We start from the raw sequence: 27,956 nt of genomic DNA on the forward strand, positions 1-27,956 counted from the left end.
ACCACTAACAAGAGACTAAGTTTAACCACTAACAAGAGACTAAGTTTAACCACTAATCAGAAACAAGGTCAATCACTAACCAGAGACTAGGTTTAACCACTAAAGGTATGGCCACACTGAACGCGTTACGCGCGTTAGAGGCGTAGAAAATCGTCATTTTTGCATAGGGAACCATTGGTTTAGGCGGATAGATGCGTTACATGCACTAAAGCAGCACGTTAGCCGCGTTTTAAGCACCTAAATAACGCGCCCACCGAAAAATTTAACTTTTTACGCTCCTACGCGTGACGCTTAGCCGCGATAGCCAATCAGCGTTGAGCTTAACCCGATGTCACTGGCAGAGCGGAGCCGAGGAGGCACAGAAGCAGAAAGAACATGGAAGAACAAGTTTCTCTTCAAGGTTGGAATGATCATCAGAGGATTATTGTTCAGTTGAGTATTGATCAGATGAGTATTGATCAGATGAGTATTAATGTGATAAGTATTGATTAGATGTGATCAGAGTATTGATCAGATGAGTATTGGGAGGTTACCATAGGGTCAAGGAACACTGTGTTCCCCAGACTGAAGACCACTCTGGCCTGGTGCTGATGACCTCTGACCTGCTGGCTGATGACCCTGGTCACCTGCTCACCAGCCACACACACACACACACTGATTATTTGAGCATATTAGATCCTGCTGTCCATCACATATCCACACCTTACCTTAATGTCCCATTAACCCTCCAATACACACATAGGCACACATGCAGATCAACCAACACGCACTCACTAACACAGACCAACAAACACCTAACACAAACATTACAGACAGACAGACAGACAGACAGACAGACAGACAGACAGACAGACAGACAGACAGACAGACAGACAGACAGACAGACAGACAGACAGACAGACAGACAGACAGACAGACAGACAGACAGACAGACAGACAGACAGACAGACAGACAGACAGACAGACAGACAGACAGACAGACAGACAGACAGACCTCTGGGTTCCAGCTGGGCTCTGAGTCGGTGGGCCGGACCCCACAGACCACCATCTCCACCGCCTGCTCTGGCAGCAGCTGGAGGTGGGCAGGAAGCTGGCGCAGCTGGTGGAACCTCACTTCCTGTTCCCGCCCCTCGTCCACCAGGCACACAGGGACCCCCAAGAACGGACCGCCTCTCTGCTGGGGCTCACACAGGACCCGCACTCTGACACACCCACACACACATTAAAACACACTGACACACACACACACACACATATAATATAGAGCTGGTCCAACCCCGCTTCTAACTGGTCCAGACCTGTGGTAGCACTGGTCCTGCTTCAGGCCGTACAGCCCTCCCACCACCAGCTCCTTGGCGTCGGCGCTCTCCTCGCTGTAGTACGTCGCCATGGCAACCGACAGCTTCTCAAAGCCGTCGTCTGATTGGCTGAGGATGCGACCGCAGAACACAGAGGCCGTCTTGACGCAGAGCGGAAGAACCTTGGGACACAAAGTAATACGGGACTAATGAGTATCAAGGTGCATAGCAGACCACGTCACTGGGGAGCTCTGAGGATGGGTATGAGGTTGGGTGAGTCCTCTGAGGTGGGGTGCTCTGAGGTGGGGGGTGTCTGAGATGGGGTGAGTCCTCTGAGGTGGGATGAGGAGTCTCTGAGGTGGGGGCTGTCTGACGACAACAAAACATCACAGTATTGTGTTGATTTCATATCAGAAACACATTATGAAGGACAAATGACTAACAGAGCGGGACAGGAAGTGAGGAAAAATCACAAAACTAATATAATTTAGTTTTCTATTTATTTTTAAATTTTTTATATTAAATGTTTAATAGAAAGTGCAAAACAGCTGGATACATATCTGTTAGGGGTGTAACGGTACACGTATTTGAACCGAACCTTCACGGTACAGGCACTTCGGTGCGGTTACAGAGGTGTACCGCGGTCCGTAAATGTGGCGTACATAGCGTTAATATGGCGAAGGTAAAGGCTTGTTTTGCGGTGCGGAACTTAAAACTTGAAGTCGGAGTTCCCCCCGGACCGTTTAGCCTTATTAGGCTCGGCTCGCACGTGCGCGAACTCCGCGTAGTAGCAGTAGCAGAGCGCGATCGCAACTGTGTGTGGATTGATGTCTACTAGCGAACTGAGAGCGAACTGCATGGCGAGCGACAACAGAAAACCGGAGCTTGAAGATGCCCCCCTGTCATTTAAATCCCAAGTGTGGGAGAACTTTGGATTCCAGGTTAATTATCACAATGGGGAAAGACGAGTGGACAAGTCGAAAGCTGTGTGCAGACATTGTTCAACAGCGATCGTCTATGCAAATGGAAACACATCGAACATGCACAAAATTTTCGCCCCCGGTACAATTTTAACGTGACAGCACCATCCAGGTGTTACTGTCACCGCTGCGAAATGAAAAAAAGTTGTTCAAACCGTTCAAACCCAGCTCCCTACACTATTTAATCAACCCCTACACCTGTCTGTGAATTCAGAACGGGCAAATGCCATCAGCAGGTCTATTGGTGTTTTCATTGCCTCTGACCTACGAGAGGCAATGAAAACACCAATAGATTATAAAATACATAAGCTGTGATTTAAGTTAAGGCTGCAGTTGCACTTTTATTTAATGATTGATATTTATATTTATGAGAACTTCAGAGCTTTAGAGAGCTGCAGGAATATTTTCTTTAAAACCTTAAAGTTTACATACTCCTTGTTTACATACCAGCTTAAAGAGCCTAGACTGAGCATTAACACTGGATTTTTCATTAATTTTATGTTAGGGTTATTGGAGAATTGCAGCAGTATTTTTTTTATATTTGTTACACATTTTATTTGTATGTTTCATACTGACAGCTAAAACTGTTGTGTTTAATTCGTTACTAATTAAACTTATGTTCGTTCTGTCAAGCAATCAGTTTTTTCACCATAACTATGAACCGAACCGTCCTGTACCGTACCGTGACTTCAAAACCGAGGTACGTACCGAACCGTGACTGTTGTGTACCGTTACACCCCTAATATCTGTACATTATTATTTTATATTTGAACATTTTCTTTTTGGCCATTTTGTTAATTATCTTAAGGCGACATTTCTAAGTTCTCCGTTACAAAGTGTTTTTTGGGCGAGACATGCTGAATAAATACATCATGCTTTCAAACTCAAAAATAATTGTTTGAATAATCGTGATTTCAATATTGACCCAAGTATTCGTGATTATGATCTCTCCATAATCGAGCAGCCCTAGGAGGAAGTAGTACAGACCGTCAGGACGCCCGAGGCTGGTAGGAGGGACCGGTCCTGCTGGGGGTCAAACTGGTGTCTGTCTGGACACGAGGAACCGCGGCTGGACACACACAGGAAGGACGGGTTCAGTCACTTCCTTTCTCTCTGTATATAACCAGTGTTATAGTTTGTGGTAATTGACCAGTGGTGGTACTAGTGATAGTTAGTGGTAGTTTACCAGTGGTAGCAGTAGTCAGTTAGTGGTAGTTGTACAGCGGTGGTAGTAGTGATAGTAAGTGATAGCTGACCAGTGGTAATAGTAGTAGTTAGTGGTAGTTGTGTGTGATCAGGGGACCAGACCTGCAGAGCCCGAAGCTCTTGAGTGCGATGCAGAGGGGCCGGCCGGCCCTGCTCTGCTCGTGGGCCAGCAGGACCCCCTGGGCGAAGGACAGCAGCTCGGGGGGCAGCAGGGCCGGGGTCCGCTCCAGGTAGCGCAGGACCCCTGGCACGTGGCGGGCGTTCCTCTCCGAGATGATGAGCAGGGACTGGGGGGCCGGGGTCTCCTGATGCTGCTCCCAGCACCACCAAACAAACACACAGGGGTCGTTACCAAGGGGCGTGGTTTGGTGCCCAGAGGGGTGTGTTTTAATTTCTGAAACATTACAACATCTTTTTGCGTTTTTAAACAACACAATTGAACAACTTTATCTAAGAATGTTTTAGCTTAACCTTTTTTAAATACATTTGAACATCTTAATGTGTGTAAACTGCCAGTTTACAGATTCATTCAGGGTCCCCGACTCTGAATTTTCTGAGTCTAATCAGATCTGCCTTTTCAGTCCAGAGATTCGACTATTCGGCGGGGTTTGTTTACCGCCGTTGCTATGGTGACCTAAATTATTATAAGCAACTGAAAACGACGCCGGTTTGAAACTAAAACTGTGATTCTGAAAAAAGTATAAATGCTATCAAAATTCAGTTTAGATAGTATTGAGGATACAAGTGTGTAGATTTGTTTAATGGTTTGAACGATGATAAACGGTTGAAAAAGGAATGAGTTACGATGTCTAGAAGTAGGTGTATCAGAATGGGCTGACGTCTTCAATGAAAACAGCTGAAAACGAAGCGGTATGAAACTAAAACTGTGATTCTGAAGACATTTTAAATGATATCGAAATTCTGTTTAGATATTATTGAAGATACAAGTGTGTAGATTTGTTAAATGGTTTGCACGAAGATAAACGGTTGAAAATGGATTTAGTTATGTTACTTCTACAGTTGAAGTACGACTGATGATTTGAATCATCGTCTTTCAGGGTTTTTTTCGGGGTTTATTTTTTTCTCACGTCGCGCCCCCCCTGAAGAACTCTGGCGCCCCCCACAGTTTGAAAACCAGTGGTATAGGGGATGGGGTTTTGTACAGGAGGGGTGTGGTTTGTATAGGGGATGGGGTTTGGTACAGAGGCGGTGTGGTTTGTATAGGGGATGGGGTTTTGTACAGAAGGGGTGTGGTTTGTATAGGGGATGGGGTTTTGTACAGAAGGGGTGTGGTTTGTAGAGGGGCTGGGGTTTGTAGTATTTTAAAGGGGGTGTGGTTTTGTACAGAGGGGTGGAGTTTGGTACAGAGGGGGTGTTGTTTGGTACAGATGGGTGGAGTTTGTATAATTTAGATAGAGGGTTGTGTAGTTATGTGGATCTAGGGGTGTGCTTATCGAAATTGGGGTGTGGTCAGCGGTCACCTGCTCCAGCAGGTTCCTGAAGTTGGCCGCCATGCTGAAGAGCCGGCGGCCAAACAGGCGGCGTGAAGTGGGGAAGCCGTAGTGGACCACGCAGGTGGCGTCCCGGACCCCCAGGGCCCGCACACACACATCCGTAGTGACTGAGGGCAAAGGTCACACAGTACCAGACGTCACACAAAGTCAAGCCTGACCTCAGATTCAGACCGGTTGTAAAGGACTAGATCTTAAAGGGCCCCGCTCTGAGGAGCCCGACAGGCCCTTTGAACACCGGCACACCTAGATGTATGATGGATAGATCAGCACCCCGTGCTTCAGTCCACTGGTTATGCTGGTAGACCGATCCCTCCAGCATACATCACATTTACATTACATTTTACATTTGCCAAGTTTAGCAGTTGCTTTTATTCAGAGTGACTTACAGTAAGTACATTTTTAGAAGAAAGAGAAACAACAATATATCACTGTCGGAACAGTAAGGATGTTCATAGAACCAAGTGCCAATTATTAACAATTGCTAGGTAAACCCATTCCCCGCATTCAACACAGATAGCTTAGCCTGGCTAACGCCAGACCTCAACTAAATCTACATTGAGATGAGGTCTGGGAACCACACATTCATTTTCTCGTATTTGAGGTGTGGTTTACAATTGCCTGGAGCCGTTTATTGGGCGCTACGAATGTCTACCATATGAGTTTGTACGTAGCTCATAGCCAATCGTATCAATAATACCAGATGACAATGTAGAGGGACAGAAATTAGATGAGGAAGAAGACGATGGGTGTGTCGCATAGACGTCGTCATCGTCTTGCCGTCCCTCCCCGTTCTGTGATTGGTTCCCTATCTCAGGCGAAAATCGGATCCATGCTGCCTTGTGCGCGTAATGAAATTGTGCGCAAGGCAGCATGGGTATACCCAGGCTACAGATAGCTAGGATAAGGCCAGTGTTTACAGTGAACTCCAGGGTCAATATATGATGCCTATAAAGTGAAGTAGAGCCAAGGTCAAGGTTTTAGTAGAGGTAGCTTTAGGCATCGTCTGCTGATCAAATAAATCCAATAACAAAATCCCAACATTAACGTGATGAGACACAAAAAGGTGGAAGTCTCCAGAACCCGCTGCTCACTTTTGACCTTTGATCCCCCTACTGAAAGGTCAGGGCACATAGATCTGAATGACACCGAGCCAAACCATCGCACCTATTCCACACTGCCATCCGATGGTGATCAGTGTGGGGTACGTTCCTTAAAAAAAAGTGATTAGATTAAAGGGATACTTCACCCATTCAGAACCGGCGTTCTTTCATTATAAAATCGCTATTATGTATATTATTCCTGATCTAATTTTCTCCCGAGATTATGTCAAGTGACGCGTTTGACGTCATCTCGGGAGAACTTTGCTTGCCTGCTAGAAGGGCCGAGAACTCCAAACCACTGGTTCCGCAAATTGGTGAGCCCACCAATAAGGAATGAGGGGGGGCGGGAGCTCGAGTACGAGATGTAAACACAATGTATGCCATGTTTCTTCACCACCTAGCTAGAACACAAATTTGCAACGTGAAACAGCCGAAGTGGATTTTGAACATCTATTGTTGGATTCGGACATTCAGGGCTATTAGTACGAGCCAGAATACAGCCGGGCAGAATTTACACAAATAGAGGAGGCGGCTGCTGCGGCTGCAGCTGAACAAGCCTTGCCTGTTGCCGAGGACGAGGAGCACGCCAGATTGCTCTGTTTGCCTAACGCAGAGTCCCTGTGCTGCAGCGAATTTCAGCGATGCCAGCTTCTTCTTGAATAAATGGCTGAATCTGGCGAGGACGAGGCCATGTGTGTAACCTCTCATCCAGGCTTTACGCCTCATCTGAACAGTTGGGTATTGGATATTTCCGGACCCAGAAAGTGAACTGGAAACGCCAGCCAAAGCCCGCCGTGAGAAACAGACATCTGAGCATAGAGTAAGTGTTTGTTTTTTTAATAACACATTGGCTACAATAGTTTTGAGGCCCGGGGAACGTACTATGTAGTTATCCGAATGTAGCCGATCGTATTGGCCGAGCATAGGCTACGATACGTTAGCTTGAAGTCTGTGTAATGCTGGATAGGCTACTCAAGGCATTATTTATCTTGCTTTGCTAATGTTGTTCTCTTTCTTTCTTAGACAGTATCGGCTTCCTGTGTTGTCCAGGCCATCAGAGCTAATTACCCAGCCCAAGATGGGCAGTACCGTGGCTACCAGGAGACAGTCGATGCTCAAGATGAGCTGTGACTATTTTGACTCTAGCAAACGCACCCTACACGTTTTATTTTTGTAAATCTTTTCATGAATAAGACTTCAAATTCATGTTGGTTGTTGTGATTTGTTTACCCAAGTGCTGTTATACTAAAGTAGGCCTACTGTATAAGATAAACACTTATTTCAACTGGGGAGAAAAGGTTGAGTACAAATACTTGATATGCTGATCTACTGTAATTAGAAAATGTTTTTATGTCAACGTATCACAGGGATATGTTTACACAAAGTTTGCTCACGCTACCACCCGCGCTAGGACCATGGGTCCTTCCCCCTCCAAACGGAAACAGGCGGGTGGTGCAGCGACCGCAATGCACTGTGGTAGTTGGAGGATTTCTTACTTTTGAGCCAGAGACACTTTCTGCCGTTTGCGTAAACAACACCCGCCCAACTTTACCTCTGATTGGCTTACCATGAAATTTTACTCCACCTCAGCCAATCGTTATCATTTATACAACTTTCTCTTGCCTACTAACGAAAAGAAAAACAGTAAAGATAGAGAATTTTAGTTTGTCTGATGAAAAAAACATTTTAATTATAGTAATGTGCCGCATTTTTTGGAAGTAACGGTAACGGCGTTATAATGATGGTAAGAGTAACAATTCGATTACGGTACTCGTTACTGAAAAAAATAACGCCGTTGGTAACGCCACTATTCCCATCACTGATGGCGATACATACGGTTATGATGAAGGCATGAAAGTTTTCCTGTGAACCCTCTCCAAGATATTATTAAATGTCAGGGATACAAACAGATGTATGACAAAAAAAGAGAGAGCTACCCGAAGTCGGAAAAAATATGACGGCATAATATCCTATTAACATGAGAAGGCCAATGCTATATACTATATGCCTAGAAAGATAAAAAATATATTAGTTACTCAGTTAAAGTGACTTTTTAAATTAAGTTAATTTATTTTCACACACACACAAACACACACCTCTGCATTGGATATGCGATCACAGGTACAGGTACTGGCAGTGTAGGCCTGGCACTGTCCCTGATTTTATCTGCTGCTTTGGGGGTTTCTGGAAGAGGGTTTCGGAGAAGCTGTGCAACACTTTGTGTAGTTATTGTTGTTGTCCCTTTCTTCTGATGAATGTCTGCCTTACAGTGTGCATACAGGGCATTTACACCCCTGCTGGCATAATTAATTTCTTTAATGCAGAGTGTGCATTTAGCACATCAAGGAAAGTTATGCTTCACTGAATTCACCTCAGTCGTGGCTTCTAATTTTAGCCATGACCACTTCCAACTGCACTTGCACCCTGCGTCCAGCTGCTGCACAATAAGTGCATCCTTCTCCTCAAACTCTCTCATTCTGAAAATGAATGCAGAAGATCAGCATAGCTGGTCCAGCATAGCTCCTCCAAATATGTGGCATGACAACAATAATGATAGGAGGAATTCCTTCGATCACTCGGGTTTGGAATTTACTACTCGTGCCCATCCCTAATATATCCATATATATTTAGCAGAGTATGCCTAGTAACAAATGTGTACAAAGTTACATATGTGTCAAAAAAATGTCGGGTTGAAATAGGGCTCGGGCTCATAATTACAGTTGATGTGTCGGGTCGGGCCAGGCTCGGACAGAACGTGCACAGGCTTGGGCCGGGTCGGGCTTGATTTTCTGGGCCCGATCTAAGCTCTAACTTGCGCATGCGCATCCAATATTTAACCTTCCGTCAGCGCGACGGCAAGGGCTGTGATTGGTCACCTAACAAAATAATTTCCGGAATAACTTTTCTTTACTTCGAAGGCTCGAGGGGTCTCAGTCAGTCAGATTACGGATTATTGACACCTGCATGCGCGCACCGATCGACGCGCGCACCGATCGACGCCCAACCCCCCCCCCCCCCCCCCAAAAAAAAAAAACTCTTCGGATCTGCACGAACCACACACGTCCCCAAAATGTATGATAAAACAGCGACTCGCACCAAAAAGTGCGCCGTTTGCATGTCTATAATGTAAACACTAGGTGGAGAGTCTATCCTTTGTTTATGTTATTGGGGAGTTTGGACCAGAGTGATGTAGTTTGGACTATTGGAATCAGTCTCAGCGTTCAGATGTCTCATATAATGTCTACCTAACGTTGATAACATGACTTCAGGAAAAATACTTAACGCAAGTTGTCTTCTTTGCTTGTTTGGGGTTGGGATGGTTTCGTGTGAGGCTGAGGTTGTAATTACCCAGAATGACCTGTGTCCCAGGGCCCACGTCCTTCCTCCACTGCTCGATGCTGGCCTCAAACAGGTCCGTGGAGGCCTGGTGGGCCTTCAGGCACAAGGCCGAGGTGGTTTTCACCACCTGGCACGCACACACAAAAACACACACACACACACACACCTCATAAACCCTCTTCTGCTGGTGTTATCCACCAGCCGTTCCTTTGTTCTGAGGCCAAACCTTGAACACCTGCTCCACCTCCTCCACAGTGTTGGTGATGATCAGGGTCTTCTGGCCATGCTCTGGGCTGAGGTCCAGTCCCTCCAGCAGCATTGAAGCCCGGTTGGTCTCCAGAGCCAGGAGGGTCCTCTGGAGACAGAACAGGGAGGACTGGTTACTATTAGAAGCCCCTCCCACTCTAGCATGGCCCCTCCCACTCTACAAGGTCAATTCTCCCAATACAAGTGGCTCCTCCCACTCAGACGTGGCTCCTCCCCCTGACCTGGTGGACTCCGGCGTACAGCGCCGCCTCCTCCGGCAGGGTGATGACCACGCAGGGAGCCGACATGTGATTGGTCAGCAGGCCCTCCATGTGATCGCTCCAGTGCCGGGACACGGCGAGGACCTGACCCCCCCCTGATGATACTTTCTGGAAGTGCTGCAGGATGGAGGACATCTAGCGCGCGCACACACACACACACACACACACACACACACTAGAGCAAGAGGACCTCACTCCTATCTGCTCCTTAACGCCCTGTCTCCGAACTGTCTAACCCCTTCCTGACAGGTGGACCTCATACCTGTTCTAACCTGTTCTAACCAGTCTTAAGGAGGACCTCCTACCTGTTCTAAACCTGTCTTCAGTAGGACCTCTAACCTGTTCTAACCAGTCATCAGGAGGCCCTCCTACCTGTTCTGGGGCGAGGGTGTACAGGAGGTCAGCCTGGTCCAGGATGAGGTGAGAGAGACGCAGGAACAGGAAGCAGTGACAGGAAATGAGGCGCAGCAGGCTGAAGGGCGTGGTCACCAGCAGGAGGCCTGGAGGCGGAGCCAGTGAGACAGACAGCTGCTCTTCAATAACTCTGGGTCCGGGTCAGTGTGTATGAAGTATGTTAACACGGGTACTGTCTAACCCCTACCGGCTCCTTAATGACCTGTCTCTGTACTGTCAAACACCTACCTGCTCCTTAGGGACCCGTCTCTGTACTGTCAAACCCCTACCTGCTCCTTAATGACCTGTCTCTGTACTGTCTAACCCCTACCTGCTCCTTAAGGACCTGTCTCTGTCCTGTCTAACCCCTACCTGCTCCTTAGTGACCTGTATCTGTACTGTCTAACCCCTACCTGCTCCTTAATGACCTGTCTCTGTACTGTCTAACCCTACCTGCTCTTTGATGACCTGTCTCTGTATTGTCTCTGTACTGAATGAACTGTACTTGAACTTTCAATGGCCTGAGACAGTGAATCTCTGCAATCATTTATATCCGACAGACCCCCAAGGCTGGTCTACAGGGGCTGGATCCCCAAGGCTGGTCTACAGGGGCTGGATCCCCAAGGCTGGTGTACAGGCTGTGTCCCCCAAGGGACCCTCAAGGCTGCTCTACAGGCTGGGACCCCTAAGGCTGGTGTACAGGCTGTGTCCCCCAAGGGACCCCTAAGGCTGCTCTACAGGCTGGGACCCTCAAGGCTGCTCTACAGGCTGGGACCCTCAAGGCTGCTCTACAGGCTGGGACCCTCAAGGCTGCTCTACAGGCTGGGACCCTCAAGGCTGCTCTACAGGCTGGGACCCTCAAGGCTGCTCTACAGGCTGGGACCCGCAGGACTTAAGGGGCTGGGTCCGGCTGGTCTAGAGGGGCGTGGGTGCGGGGTGACCTTACAGTTCTTTGGGATCTTGACAGTCTTGGCCTCGTCCTTGGCCACGCCCAGCAACACTGTGATTGGATGGAAGGTGTGACTGGCTTGGAGTTCATCCAATATCTCCGCCACAGTCTGGGCTTTCTCCCAGCCAGGACACAGAATCACTGCTATTGGCTACAAACACAAACACACACACACACACACACACACACACACACACACACACACACACACACACACACACACAGGTTTGTGTATCGATGTGTCCATGAGTGTGTATATGTGTGTATTCATGTGAATGTGAGTGTGTGTGCTCACCCCAGAGTGTGTGCTGGGGGAGGGGGGCGACAGCAGCAGGTTGGTGAGGAGGGGGGGAAGGTAGCTGAGGGGATGGTCCGCTCGGGGGGAAATGATGAGTGCGTCACAGCCCCTCGCCACAGCTGGCCAGCTGTAGCACTCACACACTGCTGGGCCGGGGTGTTGCAGCCTCACCAGCACCTACACACACACACACACACACATCATAGAGTACACACACACATCATACAGTACACACACACCCACATAATACAGTACACACACACACATTATACAGTACACAAACACACAATACAGTACACACACATTATACAGTACACAAACACATCATACAGTACACACACAGAGGAAGGTGTGTGTGTGTGCGTGTTACCCTGTTGATCAGGTGTGTGATGGGGGCGTCGGCCAGGCTGGAGCAGGGTTCAATGGGCAGAGCAGAGTGCAGTAACACCCCCTCCCTGCAGGGGTCACTGAGGGCCTGCTGAGAGAAGAGGAGAGTCACACACACACACACACACACACACACACACACACACACACACACACACACACACACACACACACACACACACACACACACACACACACACACACACACACACACACACACACACACACACACACACACACACACACACACACCTTCTTGGGGTCCAGTTGAGGTTGTTGAGGTTGTGCGTCGAGCCACTGGAGCAATCTGAAGACAACACAACGGTTTAGAACTCCATCCCAGCTCAGTTCCTGGTTCCCTGTGGGAACCCTCTGGTTCCACCCTTCCCCTTCACCTGGTACAAGCCCGGTCCTCCACCCCTCTAGGTATGCTGGGAGTCTGGGCCGGTCCAAACATCGTTTCCCTAGCAACACAGACACACACGTTTCCATTTTACAGCGGTGACAATAGTTAACCAATCTCGAGCCTGCATCCTGATCTGGTCCAATAGATTGTTGTGTTTCTCTTCTGGGTTTTCCACATGTGCAGGTGTATGACCGTACATTACATAAAGTGTAAGAGGGGTTATACATGAGGTGAAGTGTTTCAGAGCTGTTATACAGGATGTTTTTACCTGGCGAGTAGCGACGGATCCTCATCCTCATGGCTCCTACACAGAGAGGGGATTATATATTTATAAAGGTTCTTGCGTCAGGTGATATATATACATATATATGTATATGTGTATACAGGTTCTGGGGGTCAATGTGTGTTTTCTGGTACCTTTTTTGTCTCCCCCAGATGGCTGTGGTTGGAGAACTCTGAAGCTCCTCCCCTTTGACATCCTGAAGCCAATCAGCACCCAGCTCCCCATTAAGAATCTCCTGCCAAACAGGAAGCATGCCCCAATCAGACCTCATACCAATCAGCCCTAACAGCAATCAGCACCAATCAGCCTCACACCAATCAGCCTCACACCAATCAGCACCAATCAGCCTCACACCAATCAGCCTTACACCAGTCAGCACCAATCAATCTAGCATCAATCAGTCATAGTATTTTCTGATCATGTTGGGTCGGTTTCCTAGTGAAGCACGAGGTATAATGTTCGTGGTTTTGCACACAAAGTAATTGATGAATGGTTAAATTATGAATCACCTTTACATCCATGAGATGACCATATTCTCCACCCAGATCTGGATAATGGCTGGAGTTAGGTTGGTAGCCGGCTGTATTAGGGCTGGGTTTGGGGCTGGGGTTAGGTTGTTCACCGGCTGGATGAGGGCTGGGGTTAGATGATTTGACTACTGGATTAGGTGGCTGTATTAGGAGGGGGTTGGGCTGGTCCTCATCCGGACAGGCAGTGGACCTGAAGCCTGCGTCTGAGTTCAGGAATTTCAGCATCCTGCAGAGGAGAGGGAGGAGTTACATTACGCTAAGGGGTTGTCCATCTAGACTACAGCACACTATTGGTCAGGGCGTTGTGATGTCACCTGTACAGGCTGAGGCTATTGGTCAGATCAGAAAGAAGAGAAGCATCTGTATCTCCTTCAGTGCGAGCCCTACAACAAGATAGGTACAATACAGTTACTATGGTTACGTACAACATTATGGTTACTTTATTTACAATATAGTTACAGTCTCGTTAGATTAACCATAGGAGCCTCACCTCTCACATCCAGCAGGACGTCCGGCTCCTCCCCCCTCCCCCGCTGACCTCTCCTCCTCCTGGGAGGACTGGGCTCCTGCCAGGCTCCTCTAGGAAACACCAGGGGTCACACCACAGGGGTCAGAGGGGTCACATCAGAGGCCACAGGGGTCACACCACAGGGGTCGGAGGGGTCACACCACAGGGGTCAGAGGGGTCACACAGGGGTCACACCTCAGGGGTCAGAGGGGTCACACCTCAGGGTTCAGAGGGGTCCCACCACAGGGGTCAGAGGGGTCACACCACAGGGGTCAGAGGGGTCACACAGGGGTCACACCTCAGGGGTCAAAGGGTCACACCTCAGGGGTCAGAGGGGTCACATCACAGTAGGGCTTTGACTTCGAACTTCGTAATTCGAATATAATTTGAATATCAAAACATAAATCAAAATTCGTACGAATATTAGGCAGCCCTTAACAGTGGCGGCTGGTGGTTTTTTAAGTGAGGGAGGAAGGACTGCACGCTTGGTTGCCATTGGCCTGCTTGCACTGTTGGTGTATGGTGGCATAAGAATGTGAGACTCAAGTTGTTTCAGGGTGTTTTGGTGAACTACAAAATAGCAGGGAGGGAGTTATGTGAACAAAATGAATACAAAGCCACCAGTGGCATCACTGTAATTTGAGAAGGAAAGGATGCAAAGCATATTATTCAAATCAGTCCTACTATTGATTTGTAAAAGTAAATCAAAAAATCTGGGCCTATCATTGGGCCTATTTTTGCCCTCACTGACTGAAGTTATTTAGCTATGTTTATTTTCAGTTACAATTGCTTGTAATGCTACCAGTAAGTCATGCGTACCTAGCAAACCATGTAGCACTCACAACACTGACGTTGCCATTACTTCTGGTGACCTTGATTTTGGGAAGTGGTCTACCTCTTTCTTTGGTCGCTAACTTAGCACTGTAACTGAATGAATGGAATGCTTTTTGTAATAAGACGTTAACAATGTCCTCCGTTTCCAATGTTTCCATTGTGCATTTAGGATCTTGCTATCGCAGATTTCGCTTGCTCTGCGTCTCTCAGACTGAGCACCGCGGCAATGCAGACCGGGTTTGCTATCGACAGCGTTGCCAGATTGGGCAGATTTCCCGCCCAATAATAATCTTTCCAGCCTAACATAGTTAAAAGTAGCCCAATTGGGTGGGAAATCGGACCAATCTGGCAACACTGCTCAACATCCAGGGATCCTGTTTATTGGTTCATAGCGCAGACGGATAGATTTTTGCGCGAATCAGACCCCTTAAGGTCCCACCCACTCAGAGGAGGATTTTCCTCCTCTCTCCCATTGAAACCCATGTTATCCACCGGCCGCCAGTACTTTCGGGAAAATGAATGGGAGTGAACGGCGGCGGAGGGAGGACGTTCCTCCCTGAAGTAATTGTCAATAGGCGATAGGGGGTGCTAATGTCCCTTTACCCAGGGAAACGAACATTATATATTCAAAGGCAATAAAGTAGTCATATTTAAGGGCATTAATTCATTACAATAGTCTGGGCAATCTACATTTTTTATTCTCAACAATGTTAGGGAGGATCTTCCTCCCTCTCCTCAATGGAGAAGCCTCCACTGGCCCTTAATATTCAAACCTGTTATGGGCAGGCCAAGAGGGAGAGACGTCGGAGAACCTGACGCAGTCTATTCATAATATTGTAATGACCACGGAAGAGGCAGTGACTGAAGTATTGATTAGACAGCGATTTATTAGAAACCTAATAAACCGTTGGAACACGAAAGACCGGTAACCATAGCAACGCCGGTAAACAAACCTCGCAAAACCCAATCCAGGGCTGAATCCGAATACTCATACTTATAGTATGCATTTTGTAGTACGCCACAAATATAGCGCGTCTGAATGCTCAGTACGCATTGTGTAGTACGGAAAACGTCAAAGAATGTGTACTACCGCCACAGTATACAACGGTAGGTCACTACGCTATCCCACAATGCAACCGGAGTCTGGTAACGAACGAAGAAGAGATGGCTGACCCGACACTACCAACAGCGGCTTAGAAAGACGTAGAAAGCGGCGAAAAAAGGAGACATTAAAAAAGTAAAGTAAGTAATTAAGTAAAAATAGACATTTTTAATTTAATAGCAACGATGACAAGACGGATAACAGGTAACTTATCAAGGTAATTTTGGCATCTGAGGGGAGATACGTCATCTCCAAACGTCCGGTGGAGTTTCAGAGGCACCGTACTACATTGTCAAGTGTAGTACGGTCAAGTGGTAGACACTCAACAGAAATAGTATGTACTAAGTTTTCGGATTCAGCCCAGGTCTTACTGGTCAAAATATTATTAATAAATATTTGAATATATTCGAATATTAATATTAATAAACAAACGAACTTCGAATATGATTTTTGGGCAAAAGTCAAAGCCCTACATCACAGTGGTCAGAGGGGTCACACCACAGTGGTCAGAGGGGTCACACCACAGGGTTCAGAGGTCACAGAGTCCCAACACAAGCACTACCCTTATCCCCCACCAGTTACCTGTTGAAGGATGACATCATCACTGTTGGGAACCGTTATCTGTACAGTGATGTCGTCATCACCTGTCCGTCACTTTCCCTGAGGACCTCTCCTGTACAGTGAGGCCCTCTACTGTACAGTAGAGGACCTCACTGTACAGCAGAGGTCCTCACTTTACAGTAGAGGACCTCTGCTGTACAGTGAGGACCTCTGCTGTACAGGAGAGGTCCTCACTGTACAGCAGAGGTCCTCACTTTACAATGAGGACCTTTACTGCGGGAGGTCTTACCTGCACGGTGGGGTCTGCGGTCCTCTTCTGAGCTCCAGCAACAGCTTTCATCCCCTGAAGGCCTGCAGGGACCAGACCAGAGCTTAGAGACCAGGGAGCCAGAGGGTTAGGAGGACGAATGGTACCATCTTGTGGACAGACAGACGTCCATGGTACCATCTGGGGGACAGACAGACGTCCATGGTACCATCTAGGGGACAGACAGACGTCCATGGTAACATCTAGGTGTGTTTGCGTGAGGGGGTATGGGTGGGGTGAGGGCTCACCGTGGGAGGTCCTGGGTGGGTTGAGGGGGTTGTGCTTGGGGTTAGGGGGATGCTCACTGTGGGAGGTCCTGTGTGGGGTGGGGGGCTGTGGATGGGGTGCTCACCGTGGGTGGTCCTGGGCGAAGTCAGGGTGCAGTAGCCCCCGATAGAGCAGCCGTTGGAGGCCAGGAAGCGGTCTGTGTCTGAGAAGATGTCCCAGGCCAACATGGCGGGGGTCTGCCCCTCCCCCTCCGACCCCCCCAGCTCCTCGCCGCAGTAGTAGCCGAAGCGCTTGGCCACCAGGTCGTCGTTCACACAGATCTGAGAACAGCAGGGGGCTCGTTAGTCCTTCAACATGATATGTGGGACTAGACGGGAACCAAAGGCTGCTTCAACATGCTTGGTTAGAACAGGGAACAGTAGAACATCAAAATACTGACTCAGCCCTCATAATATTCTACATTAGTAAGCATCATAAGTTCCCAGTGATTATGTGCTCACCTTGACTCCCTGGATGGTCAGGTAGAGCTCAATGGAACTGGAGTCATCAACCTCCTCCATCAGCATAGCCTCAATCTGGGTCGATGCTATACACCACCACAAAAACCATCAACACTGTCACAAACACTATCAACACCTACACAAACAGCATCAACACCATCACAAACACCCTCACAACACCACCACAAACAGCATCACCACCATCAAAAACACCCCCACAACACTACCACAAACACAATCACCACCATCACAAACAGCATCAACACCACCACAAACAGTCAATACCATCACAAACACCCTCACAACGCCACCACAAACAGCATCACCACCATCACAAACAGCATCAACACCACCACAAACAGTCAACACCACCACAAACAGCATCACCACTAGGGATGTCCCGATCCGATATTTGGATCGGATCGGCCGCCGATATTAGCAAAAAAATGCATATCAATATCGGATCGGCCTGCACGGGAAAATCCCGATCCGGACTCCCAATCCAGTTTGTTTTCAAAACTCCGGTCCGTGTTTTCGAGCGCACCAATGTAGGTAATCCATTCCAGTTTTTTTCAGCTTTTCCCCCCAAATCCGGTCCGCGTTGTTCAGCACACCTAGCGCACACTGTGGGTGTGGTAATTTGACTATTTTCTACTCAGGTTTTGTGTGTGTTGCTTTTATATATAATGTTATATTGTTTACAATATTGTTTTCACTCTTGTTGTTCAAGAACAGAGCACTGATGCCAATTCAGTGTGTGTGTGGTAATTTGACTATTATTTTGTCTATTTTGTGTTTATTTGACCCTGAATAAACAGGTCAGCTTCTCATTACCAACTATTGTGGATTATACAAACTAACATAATTAAGTTGGCTAGTTGTTCTTAAGAGTAAAACCCTTTTCAACATGAGTAGTACAACAAAATAAGTAGATATCTTTAATCTTTAATACATGCTTGGATCGGCCGGTATCGGTATCGGCCGATGCTAACAGCTACAATATCGGTATCGGATCGGAAGTGCAAAAAGCTGGATCGGGACATCCCTAATCACCACCATCACAAACAGCATCAACACCACCACAAACAGTCAACACCATCACAAACAGCATCAACACCAACACAAACAGCGTCAACACCATCACAAACAGCATCAACACCACCACAAACAGCGTCAACAGAGTTAGGGGGTCAGGGTTAGTGTGATACTGGTTAATGATGGCACCTTGCAGCAGGTTGTGGAGGTAGCGTGTAGCAGAGCTGTCCCAGGTGTTGGAAGGACTACATGAAAAACAAGATGGAGGACAGAACCTCATGAATTCAGATTTACCTCCTTGGCTGCCTTACACCTGCTTCTACTTCTGTCATCCACACACAACTTTGAAGTTGATCAGAATGTTTGGACATCTTCATATTAGAGGAGTTTAACATCTCGAGGTTAAGTGTTTTAACATCCTCAGATTAAAGTGGATTAACATCCTCAGATTAAAATGGTTTAAAATCCTTAGATTAAGTGTTTTAACATCCTCAGATTAAAGTGTTTTAACCTCCTCAGATTAAGTGTTTTAACATCCTCAGATTAAAGTGGTTTAACATCCTCAGATTAAGTGTTTTAACATCCTCAGATTAAAGCGGTTTACCATGCTCAGATTCAAGGGGTATAACATCTTCAATGATACGCTAAAGGAGGAGGAAGCTGACAGCAGGACCTACATGAGCAGGGCCTTCTCCTCACAGATGGATAGCCTCAGGGTGGTGGGTCGGACCCCCGCAAGCCGGTACCGCCGTGCCTGGAACGGAACCAGCAGGAACTCCGGTTCCAAAATGCAGATCCTGTTTCACAACACAGCGTCAGCCCCTGGTCGGGGCAGAACCGGGTCCCAATGCCACGCGTCTACTAGGAGCTGTTGACTTACTGGTCCGACATGACGACCACCCGCTCCCCGTGGTCCACCAGGAAGCAGCGCACCTGTGTTGTCATGGAGACGGGGCCCTCGACTACGGACTCCACAGTTGCCCGACACCAACACCGGACCATTGACCAGTACAGCACACACACCTGAACAAGAACCAGAACCTCAGTACAGCACACAAACCTGACCAGAACCAGTACCTCATCATCAGTCAAAAACGGTAGGTTAGTAACAGAGGGGCTAGTCACAGGTGGGGGTAAGTATCAGAGGGTTTTGTAACAGGTGGAGGTCAGTTACTTGTGGAGGTTAGTAACAGAGGGGTTAGTTACAGGTGGAGGTTAGTAACAGGTGGAGGTTAGTAACATGTGGTTACTAACAGGTGGAGGTTACTAACCACCTGTTAGCAACCTCCACTAACAGGTGGTTAGGGGTTAGTAACACGTGAGGGTGAGGGGTTAGTAACAGATGGGGGAGTAACAGAGGGGTTAGTAACAGGTGGGAGTTAGTAACAGGCAGAGGTTAGTATCAGGTGGGGTTAGTAACAGGTGGAAGTTAGTAACAGCAGGGGTTAGTAACAGGTGGAAGTTAGTAACCGAGGCGTTAGTAACAGGTGGAGGTTAGTAACAGAGGGGTTAGTAACAGGTGGAGGTAGGGATGGGCGATATGGCCTAAAATCCATATTGCGATATACATTGCAACCTATTGCGATAACGATATATATCACGATATATAAATCATAATAGAACCATTTCAGAACAGGTTACATAGACTCTAAGGAAAGCCAAACTGCTAAATGTATAAAACAAAAGAAAGAAACTTAGTAGGCCTATGTCGTTTTGAGAACATTAATTGTGCAAAACTGTAATCATACAACATAATGTTGTAGCTGCAGATACTTTAACAAAGAAAAAAATCTTCTGTGTAATGACGTATGCTTCTCTTAATTAAATTAAACTGGTGGTGTCTTGTTAATAAAGAAACGGATACTGTGAATTAGGGAAATACGTATTAGGCATGGCTATTTTAAATAAAGAAAAATCTTCCAAGTGTGTGCACAGATACTTGATATTAAAACATAAAGGTGCAAAGTGAACGCATACAATTTTAAACTGAACATGAAATTAGGGCAATCACCAGCTCCTCCGTTTCGCTTTCAGACATATTTGCTTAGATGACGATGATGCGTTGAAGCCGGTTGCAGCTCATGGCTCTTTAAATTTCGAGGGTCGCGGATGATGCGTTGCAGCCGGTTGCAGCTCGTGGTTCTTTAAATTTCGCGGACGATGCGTTGCAGCCGGTTGCAGCTCGTGGCTCTGTTTAAATTCTGCGGGTCGCGGACGATGCGTTGCAGACGGTTGCAGCTCGTAGCTCTACCCATGACCCGCTCTTTATATTTCGCGGGTCATGGATAGATCGCGTCAAACATGCATTATCGCGATAGGGCAATACAACTAAAATCTCTATCGTAGGCCATTTTTTATCGTTTATATCGTATATCGTTTATATCGCGCATTCCTAGGTGGAGGTTAGTAACAGAGGGGTTAGTAACAGGTGGAGGTTAGTAACAGAGGGGTTAGTAACAGGTGGAGGTTAGTAACAGAGGGGTTAGTAACAGGTGGAGGTTAGTAACAGAGGGGTTAGTAACAGGTGGAGGTTAGTAACAGGTGGGGTTAGTAACAGGTGGAGGTTAGTAACAGGTGGGAGTTAGTGACAGGTGGGGGTTAGTAACAGGTGGGGTTAGTGACAGCCAGGTGGGGGTTAGTAACAGGTGGAGGTTAATAACAGGTGGGGGTTGGTAACAGGTGGGGGTTAGTAACAGGTGGAGGTTAGTAACAGGTGGAGGTTAGTAACAGGTGGAGGTTAGTAACAGGTGGATGTTAGTAACAAGTGGAAGTTAGTAACAGGTGGGGTTAGTACCAGGTGGAGGTTAGTAACAGGTAGGGTTGGGCATCGTTTGGATTTTAACGATTCTGATTCCGATTCCGATTCTCAATATCGATTCCTGTTCTAAACGATTCTCGATTCCGATTCTTTGAGGTGCAGGAGAAAAAAAAGACAAGAATTTTTTCATTTGAAAAAGCCTTTACACAGGCCATTATATTTATTCACATTGCCGAGGGTCCCTAACTGTAACTATAACTGAATTCTGCTGAAGTGACACAAGTTGGCAGCAGTCTAAAAAGCAAAGAGCTGCAGCCCAGGTGGATGTATATGTAACAAAATAAAACAAACTCAAACCCTGGCGCAGTTGTGACAAATCATTAACAACAGTTCTTGTTTAGGAAGATTATCATGTCTGCCTTCTCAGGCAGTAAGCGCGACCGTTCCGCACAGATTGTGTTTCCTGCAGTAGAAAACACCCGTTCACTAGGTGTTGAGGAGGCCTGGACACATAAATATGAGAAGGCCAGACATGACAGTAAAGGATAAGTTTGTGTCTGGGTCCAGAACCAGGCTGCAGGGTCAGACGATGTGATGATTGGTGGCGTTTCCAGGTACGTCTGGATCTCCCTTTCAGCACGACTTTCCATGGACATCAACCCCTCTTGTGAGGTCCTCTTCATGGCATCCTCCTCAGCAAAAAGCTCCTCCAGTGGAGACTTTTTCGATTGTTTGGAAGGAGGAGGCTGCTAAACAAACACAGGACAGAACAGTTAAAAAAAACATTAAAAACATATTTCATGACTGAGAAGAACATACCAAATATAATTTCAGTAATCTACTTACATTCTCCTCTTCCTCCTCGCTCTCAGTCTTCACACCTTCCTGGTTTCCCTCGCCCTGCATCACACCAACCTCTTCTGAATGGTCATGATTGACTGCCACCGACTACAGAGAACATAATATGGAGAGGGACAGGTAGATAGAAAAGATGGATAGAAAGATGGATAGAATATAAGAATAAAATTAAACAGCAGTGAACTGTCTCAGCCACCAGTACAGAGAGTTGTCACAGTCTATAATAGAATATGTGCTAATAAAGGCATGCACTTAACTGATTAACAGTAGATATGTTGTGGTAAGGTGATTAAAACATTATAAACAGTACAGTGTTAATGATTACTGCATGGATGTAAAATGCAAATTAAATATAAAATGTTAAGGAGTGAGGGAGACAGTATATATATTTGTGTATGAATGACATTTCACCTCTTCAGAGTTTGCCAGCAACTTCCCCTTGATCCGTTCCCAGACTTCGGTGTTGTTGTCCATCTTATTCTTGAAGCGGGGATCTAAGGCAGTGGCTTCTTCCAAGAAGAACCTGATGTCCTCATTCTTTAAAACAATAAAAACAAAACTACTATTGCATCAAGCCACAGGAACAGAAGTATTTAATGCATTTTAATCTTCATTCGTTTGATATCCTCAGTCATTACCTTGTACCGGGTAGACATGTTTCCCCAGACCCTTTTCTTCAAGTCAGCTACAAATGCTGTGTCTCCATTTACAGCAGCGAAGTGTTTCTCCAGCTTTTGGATGATCGGCAGGATCTGTCCGGCTGTTGGGCTTTTTTCAGTGGAAACACAGAGCGTGCAGATGTACAGAACCTGCATCAGCCTGATGAAGTCTTCAGCCTTGGTGAAATCACCATCTGTCAGCCGATCAAGCCTGTGTACAGTTCAAAATATAGATTTTTTTTTTGTCTCTTTAAACAAAAGCAGTGCTATTTGACAAGTGAGTTTAAATTAATTCCACTGCATAATACAGCAAACCAGTGTGCTAACTTCTTCCTTAGTACCTTATGCACGTTCTTACGCCTAATTTCATTCTTATATCCTATATAACATCTTCCTATCTCTACCTGTCCCTCTCCATATTCTTTCTCAGGCGTTGGTCCAAGCTGGCTGCTTGTATTGCAGGGTATTGTTCAAGGAATCTCTCCATCATTAGGTAGAGAGAATTCCACCTTGATCTCACATCGAGAATCAGTGAATGTTGAGGGAGGTCTGACATGAACAAGAAAATCACAAATACATAGAGAATTGACATCAATATGACATGCAACTTTGATATTGTGTATGTAATATACAGATTTATGTAATGTTGCATTGTTTTACCAATGTTAATACCAGCTAAATGTACATTGTGTGCAGTGCACTACTAAAAGTACTTTAATTTGATCCTTGTGGTATCCAATTAAACTCAAGACATTGATTCTTACTTAGGACATCCTGCTTTTCCCGTAGAACCACCTTCGCCATGGACGACCTCTTCATCCAGACGATGATGGCACGAATCTTTGCAGTCCACTGAGCCACTGAGCTGCTGGAGTACAGACTTTGTGCTGCTAGGTTTAGTGAATGAGCGAAGCAGCCGAGCTTCACAAACTGCAGCCGTTTGATGGCTACGTCCATATTGGCCGCATTATCCACAGTAACGGCTACTACTTTATCAAACACGCCAAATTCTTTCAGGATGTCGCCGATTTCCTCTGCCACGACAATTCCTGTCTGGGCTCTGTACACAGCTTTTGTTGCGAGAACTTTCTGCCTCATGTTGCTTTCCACTAAATAGTGCACTGTGACAGTTAGGTAGTGGTCTTGGGTTAGGTTAGTCCAGCCATCACAAGTGAGAGCTATGTGACTGACCTCACTCAGCTCTGAGATCAGATTAGATTTTTCTATCTGGTACCATGCCGGGATCAATCTATTAGTTAAACACTCCCTTGTAGGGGGGGTGTACTTCGGGTTTATTGAATGGATCATATCCCTGCAAACACAAAAACAAACATAAGATATCTTAAAAGCATTTAACTTTTAAACAGAGCATAAAAGCAATTTGCAATAAATACACACAAACACTTCAGCACATGTCCATATGTTGTGATGTTTTTAAATCAAACGAGCACTGTGCCAAAGACAAATCTGTCAATAAAGTTAAACCTCAACTGTTACTGTAACTTAGGTCAGGGGTAGATAAAGTAGCTACAAGCTAAGTTAGTTTAACGTTATTCTTATTTATTTACCTAAATGTGGGCGACCCGACGTCGCTAAAGGGATGCAGCCTTTTTACCACATACGCCGTTACTTTTCTGTGGCACTCAGCAATTTGCTCCGCTGACAGCTTTCCCCTTGCTGCCATGCTGAAAGGAGTTTGTTGTATCTTTGCTGGCTGGGGTCTCGGGCCGGTTAACGTAGCAGCAGCAGCCGCAGCAGCAGCAGCAGGCTCAGACTGGCTAACGTTAACGTTAGCATCACTCTGCGAGCGTTCAACAACTAGGAACAGATTTTACACAGTTTTAGCAACTGGTAGTCTATAACTTAAGCTAGTCTGTTAAGAATAAGACAATCATAATTTTTATGTACCAACCTGATTCCGTTTCCAATGAGGAGTTACTAGCTGATGGTTGACTGTCCAAAGTGGAGGAAGCGACGGGAGCACGAGACCGACGCAACGCGTCAAACACACTACACTCTTTAATTGTTATACCATGCAGCAGGCGAAGGTGTTTTATCATGTTTGTTGTGCACCCTCCTTTGGCAGTAATAAGTTTATTGCAGGTGTTTACTGTGCGAAGCCGTCCTTTTTTAAATTAAAATGAAGCCAGACTTTTGAGCGGCGTTTGCGGTCCATGTTCGAACTTCAGACAACTGATGTTTAGCGGAGCACGCGGCGGAGTAATACAAACCCCGCCCCGGAAACATGCGCGCGCATTTAGGAACCGATAAAAATAATCGAAATTCAAACATCGTCTTAACAGTTCCAGAACCGGACGTTAGGAACCGGTTCCTTTTGGAACCGGTTCTCGGTGCCCAACCCTAGTAACAGGTGGGGGTAAGTAACAGGAGGAGGTTAGTAACAGGTGGAAGTTAGTAACAGGTGGAGGTTAGTAACAGGTGGGGGTTAGTAACAGGTGGAAGTTAGTAACAGGTGGAGGTTAGTAACAGCTGCAGGTTAGTAACAGGTGGGGTTACTAACAGGTGGGGTTACTAACAGGTGGGGGTTAGTAACAGGTGGAGGTACCTGTCCTTCCAAGATTGAGCCGGGCTTCAGGGGGGTGGTGTCAAGGGTGACATCATGGTAGTGGAGGTTCAGCCTCACTTGGAGGTCCTCGTGATGTCCCTCAGAGTCCAGGCGGACTCGCCCCCACAGGCACCACGGACTCTCCACCTCAAGGGGCAGGAAGTACACCAACTTACTTGCATGAGTGTAGGAGGAGGGGCTTACCTGTGTGAACGCCAACGCTTCTTTCTGGGTGGTGTAGTGGTTTCAATGACATCGCAAATAAAACGTGTTTTTCTAAAAACTAGACGTCGCCCGTTTGACTTGAGGCTTCTGCAGGAGCATATACCATCGATTCACAATATAACAGCTCGTGGTAAGTACATTACGACTTTAATCAAAACCTCTATGGAGAAAATGTTTGGGATTTTTACTTCTGGAACCACGGTTTTACGCTCTTTTGCAATGTGACGTCATGATGTAAAGCCTTTCCTTGTAAATTAAATTAAGAAATAAACTAAATAATTGATAAACTCTTAAAAAAAATAGTCTCAAAGGAATACGTGGGAAGGTACCTTCAAGATGGAGATGTTCTGCATTCTGTCTGCTGGATGAGGAATCAGCAGGGACTGCAACACATACAGAACCATTAGAACTACTAGAACCATTACACCCAGGAGGGACTGTCTGCAACACACACAGAACCATTAGAACCAGAACTACTAGAACCATTACAACCAGCAGGGACTGCAACACACACAGAACCATTAGAACCAGAACTACTAGAACTATTAGACCATCGAAAAGTGTTACCCCAGGGGCGCTGTTGCACATTCTCTGCAACATGCACGCAGCACTAGTTTGAAGTAGACAGGCATGAAGTTGAAAAAACGCTGTGCATTATAACAAAAACATTAATAAAAAATAAGATCTACCCTCTCCTTGTTATTAAATGTGCCTAATATATATATTTGACACAAAGAACCACTATAAGCACAACCACAAGCATTAGAACCATTATAACATCTATAACAAAATAACCACAACCATAGGCATTAAGTACATCTAGAACCATTAGAACCACAACCACAGGCATTCAGTACATCTAGAACCATTAGAAACCCAGCGTTCATTCTCTTCCTCCTCAGAGGCCCGAGCGGTACATCTCGACGTGGAGTCCATCTACATCTTCCACTAAACTCTGATCCAACTTAATCAAGTGTTACAATTAAAACCTGGGCTAAGTGCTGCAGATAAAGATCTTTATACCGTTATTCTGATCCCTGGTCAACTTTATTACGTATATTATCTATATTGTGTTATAATTCCTACCTGGATGAAGCAGTGGATCTTTATGGGTCAGATGAACGCTAAGGGTCAGGCGTCGCTAGCTCAATTAATATAACCTCGTCTCACTTCAGACCTCAACCATCTCTAAACTAATACTTAACTATCTCTTAACTAATACCTTACTGAACCACCTCTAAACTAATACCTCATTGAACTAACTCTTAACTAATATAAACCCACCACAACAAAACGTCGTCTAACCATTTTCAATCCGAGGCCAGCATGCAACACGTGGCAATGATAGCGCTCGGTACGGGATTGGTCAGAATAAACGGTCAATCATAGCGCAGAGCTCAGGATAGGTCAGAGAACGGTGATAAATATCGCGCCCCGTGCTGGGGGGGTAATCCAGTAAAGTAATCCACCGCTGAATTTATTTTGCCAGTGTGACGTTACTACATAAAAGATAAGGCTATACTTTTATCCACATATCAAAATATATGCTTATTCGGTGTAGTCGTTTATATGTCAAAATGGTTCCAGCATATATATATAATATATTGATAACAACGACAATCTTATAGTCTATTTGATAAGAAGTTTGGGGGAATTTGTTGAATTGGAGGTTAAGCATTCTTCACATTTTATCAAGTACGACTGTCTGTGGTTCCTGTCTCCTCCACACGGGGCGCTGCGGGGCGCTGCGAGGTTAAACCCCACTGGAACACCGAGGAAGAGATTTGGACATGCGAAAAAACGAAAGGAACGCTTCTAGAATTGCCCAAGTAAAGTTGTCTATTATTAATCCCTGATGGAGTCCAGAGTAAGGTTGACTATCTTTAACTCCTGATGGAGTCCAGAGCGTTGTGTATCGCGGCCCCCCCGCTCGGACACCTCATCGCACTGGAGAGTTGGAGCGGCTCTGCTGTGGTGGAGAACCTACAGGGTAACTCCACCAACTCACGACGAACAAACAGAGACCAGAGTCCTTCCGATACCAAACTCTCGTCCCGTTTCCTACAGATTCTGGATTCATATGAAGATATATTTTAAGAGAGATCAGCGTCATAATACCTGATTCCTCAAACGGCTTATTGTGGTTCATTGGTTGTGGCCCCCAACATATTCTAAATGGTTCACAGTGGCTTGCCGATGTAATGGGAGTTTTAACTGTAGGAGTAGTAGTGTTACCTGAGTAGGTGGAGGTGTGTTACCTAAGCAGGTGGAGATGTGTCCTGTGTTACCTGAGCAGGTGGAGGTGTGTCCCCAGAAATTGGAGGTGTGTCCTAAGCACCTCAGCAGGTGTGACAGATGGGTCCTGTGTGTTTCCTGGACAGGAGCAGGAGTGAAGGTGGTGTTTGAGAAGGAGATGGGGGCGGTGGATTTCTTGCTGCCCAACCGAAGCTGTGTCCTCTACGTCTCAGAGTGTGATATTATAGCGGGGAACGCCTACAAACGGAAACTAGTCCGCTTTAGAAATGTAAGGATTTATTTTAAAGGCAACCATAAGTAACATGAATACGTTATTCAGAGTCCAGTATGTATTAATTCAATCGCTGAC

General features: G+C 46.3%; 3 protein-coding genes across 11 annotated transcripts in view; 1 reads left to right on the top strand and 2 right to left on the bottom strand.

Moving 5' to 3' along the window:
- The window catches only part of tdrd12 (tudor domain containing 12), a 30,345-nt gene extending 3,620 nt beyond the window's left edge, over positions 1–26,725 (bottom strand). Inside the window, exons 1-29 of one of the 3 annotated variants that reach the window (XM_030366421.1) lie at positions 26,438–26,722; positions 25,681–25,734; positions 25,127–25,273; positions 19,166–19,308; positions 18,963–19,082; positions 18,475–18,530; positions 17,251–17,336; positions 16,875–17,070; positions 16,505–16,566; positions 13,701–13,789; positions 13,525–13,593; positions 13,190–13,436; positions 12,815–12,915; positions 12,666–12,701; positions 12,387–12,455; positions 12,244–12,298; positions 11,975–12,079; positions 11,602–11,781; positions 11,304–11,457; positions 10,337–10,464; positions 9,926–10,099; positions 9,664–9,792; positions 9,447–9,564; positions 4,966–5,105; positions 3,587–3,795; positions 3,266–3,347; positions 1,299–1,480; positions 995–1,202; positions 534–626 (exon numbers count right to left, since the gene is read on the bottom strand). In XM_030366421.1, coding sequence (XP_030222281.1) covers positions 534–626; positions 995–1,202; positions 1,299–1,480; positions 3,266–3,347; positions 3,587–3,795; positions 4,966–5,105; positions 9,447–9,564; positions 9,664–9,792; positions 9,926–10,099; positions 10,337–10,464; positions 11,304–11,457; positions 11,602–11,781; positions 11,975–12,079; positions 12,244–12,298; positions 12,387–12,455; positions 12,666–12,701; positions 12,815–12,915; positions 13,190–13,436; positions 13,525–13,593; positions 13,701–13,789; positions 16,505–16,566; positions 16,875–17,070; positions 17,251–17,336; positions 18,475–18,530; positions 18,963–19,082; positions 19,166–19,308; positions 25,127–25,273; positions 25,681–25,704 — 3,402 coding nt within the window. In that variant the 5' untranslated portion in view covers positions 25,705–25,734; positions 26,438–26,722. Of the gene's footprint in view, positions 1–533; positions 627–994; positions 1,203–1,298; positions 1,481–3,265; positions 3,348–3,586; positions 3,796–4,965; positions 5,106–9,446; positions 9,565–9,663; positions 9,793–9,925; positions 10,100–10,336; positions 10,465–11,303; positions 11,458–11,601; positions 11,782–11,974; positions 12,083–12,243; positions 12,299–12,386; positions 12,456–12,665; positions 12,702–12,814; positions 12,916–13,189; positions 13,437–13,524; positions 13,594–13,700; positions 13,790–16,504; positions 16,567–16,874; positions 17,071–17,250; positions 17,337–18,474; positions 18,531–18,962; positions 19,083–19,165; positions 19,309–25,126; positions 25,274–25,680; positions 25,735–26,437 lie in introns of all 3 variants that reach the window. The other 2 variants (XM_030366420.1, XM_030366422.1) reach the window with 2 other exon arrangements.
- Positions 21,234–25,105, bottom strand: LOC115550992 (zinc finger BED domain-containing protein 1). 7 transcript variants are annotated; one of them, XR_003977968.1, is made up of 8 exons: positions 24,473–25,099; positions 24,129–24,378; positions 23,325–23,872; positions 22,965–23,109; positions 22,540–22,771; positions 22,313–22,460; positions 21,890–21,991; positions 21,234–21,792 (listed from the first exon to the last, which is right to left on the bottom strand). XR_003977968.1 is itself a non-coding variant. In XM_030366424.1 (8 exons), exons 1-8 carry the CDS (start codon positions 24,618–24,620, stop codon positions 21,424–21,426), a joined length of 1,917 nt encoding a protein of 638 aa, XP_030222284.1. In that variant the 5' UTR covers positions 24,621–25,068; the 3' UTR covers positions 21,236–21,423. The 7 variants fall into 7 exon arrangements, 5 of the variants coding, with proteins under 5 accessions (XP_030222284.1, XP_030222283.1, XP_030222285.1 ...); XM_030366424.1 differs by having other exon boundaries at positions 21,236–21,789; positions 22,313–22,438; positions 24,473–25,068; XM_030366423.1 differs by having other exon boundaries at positions 21,237–21,792; positions 22,313–22,438; positions 24,473–25,064.
- Positions 26,726–27,097: 372 nt separating the features above from the next.
- faap24 (FA core complex associated protein 24) overlaps positions 27,098–27,956 on the top strand; it is a 1,996-nt gene continuing 1,137 nt past the window's right edge. Inside the window, exons 1-2 of the mRNA XM_030366429.1 lie at positions 27,098–27,341; positions 27,733–27,875. Coding sequence (XP_030222289.1) covers positions 27,245–27,341; positions 27,733–27,875 — 240 coding nt within the window. The 5' untranslated portion in view covers positions 27,098–27,244. The remainder of the gene's footprint in view (positions 27,342–27,732; positions 27,876–27,956) is intronic.

This window comes from Gadus morhua, chromosome 9 (genome assembly GCF_902167405.1).
Source record: "Gadus morhua chromosome 9, gadMor3.0, whole genome shotgun sequence".
Classification (NCBI taxonomy): Eukaryota; Metazoa; Chordata; class Actinopteri; order Gadiformes; family Gadidae; genus Gadus; species Gadus morhua.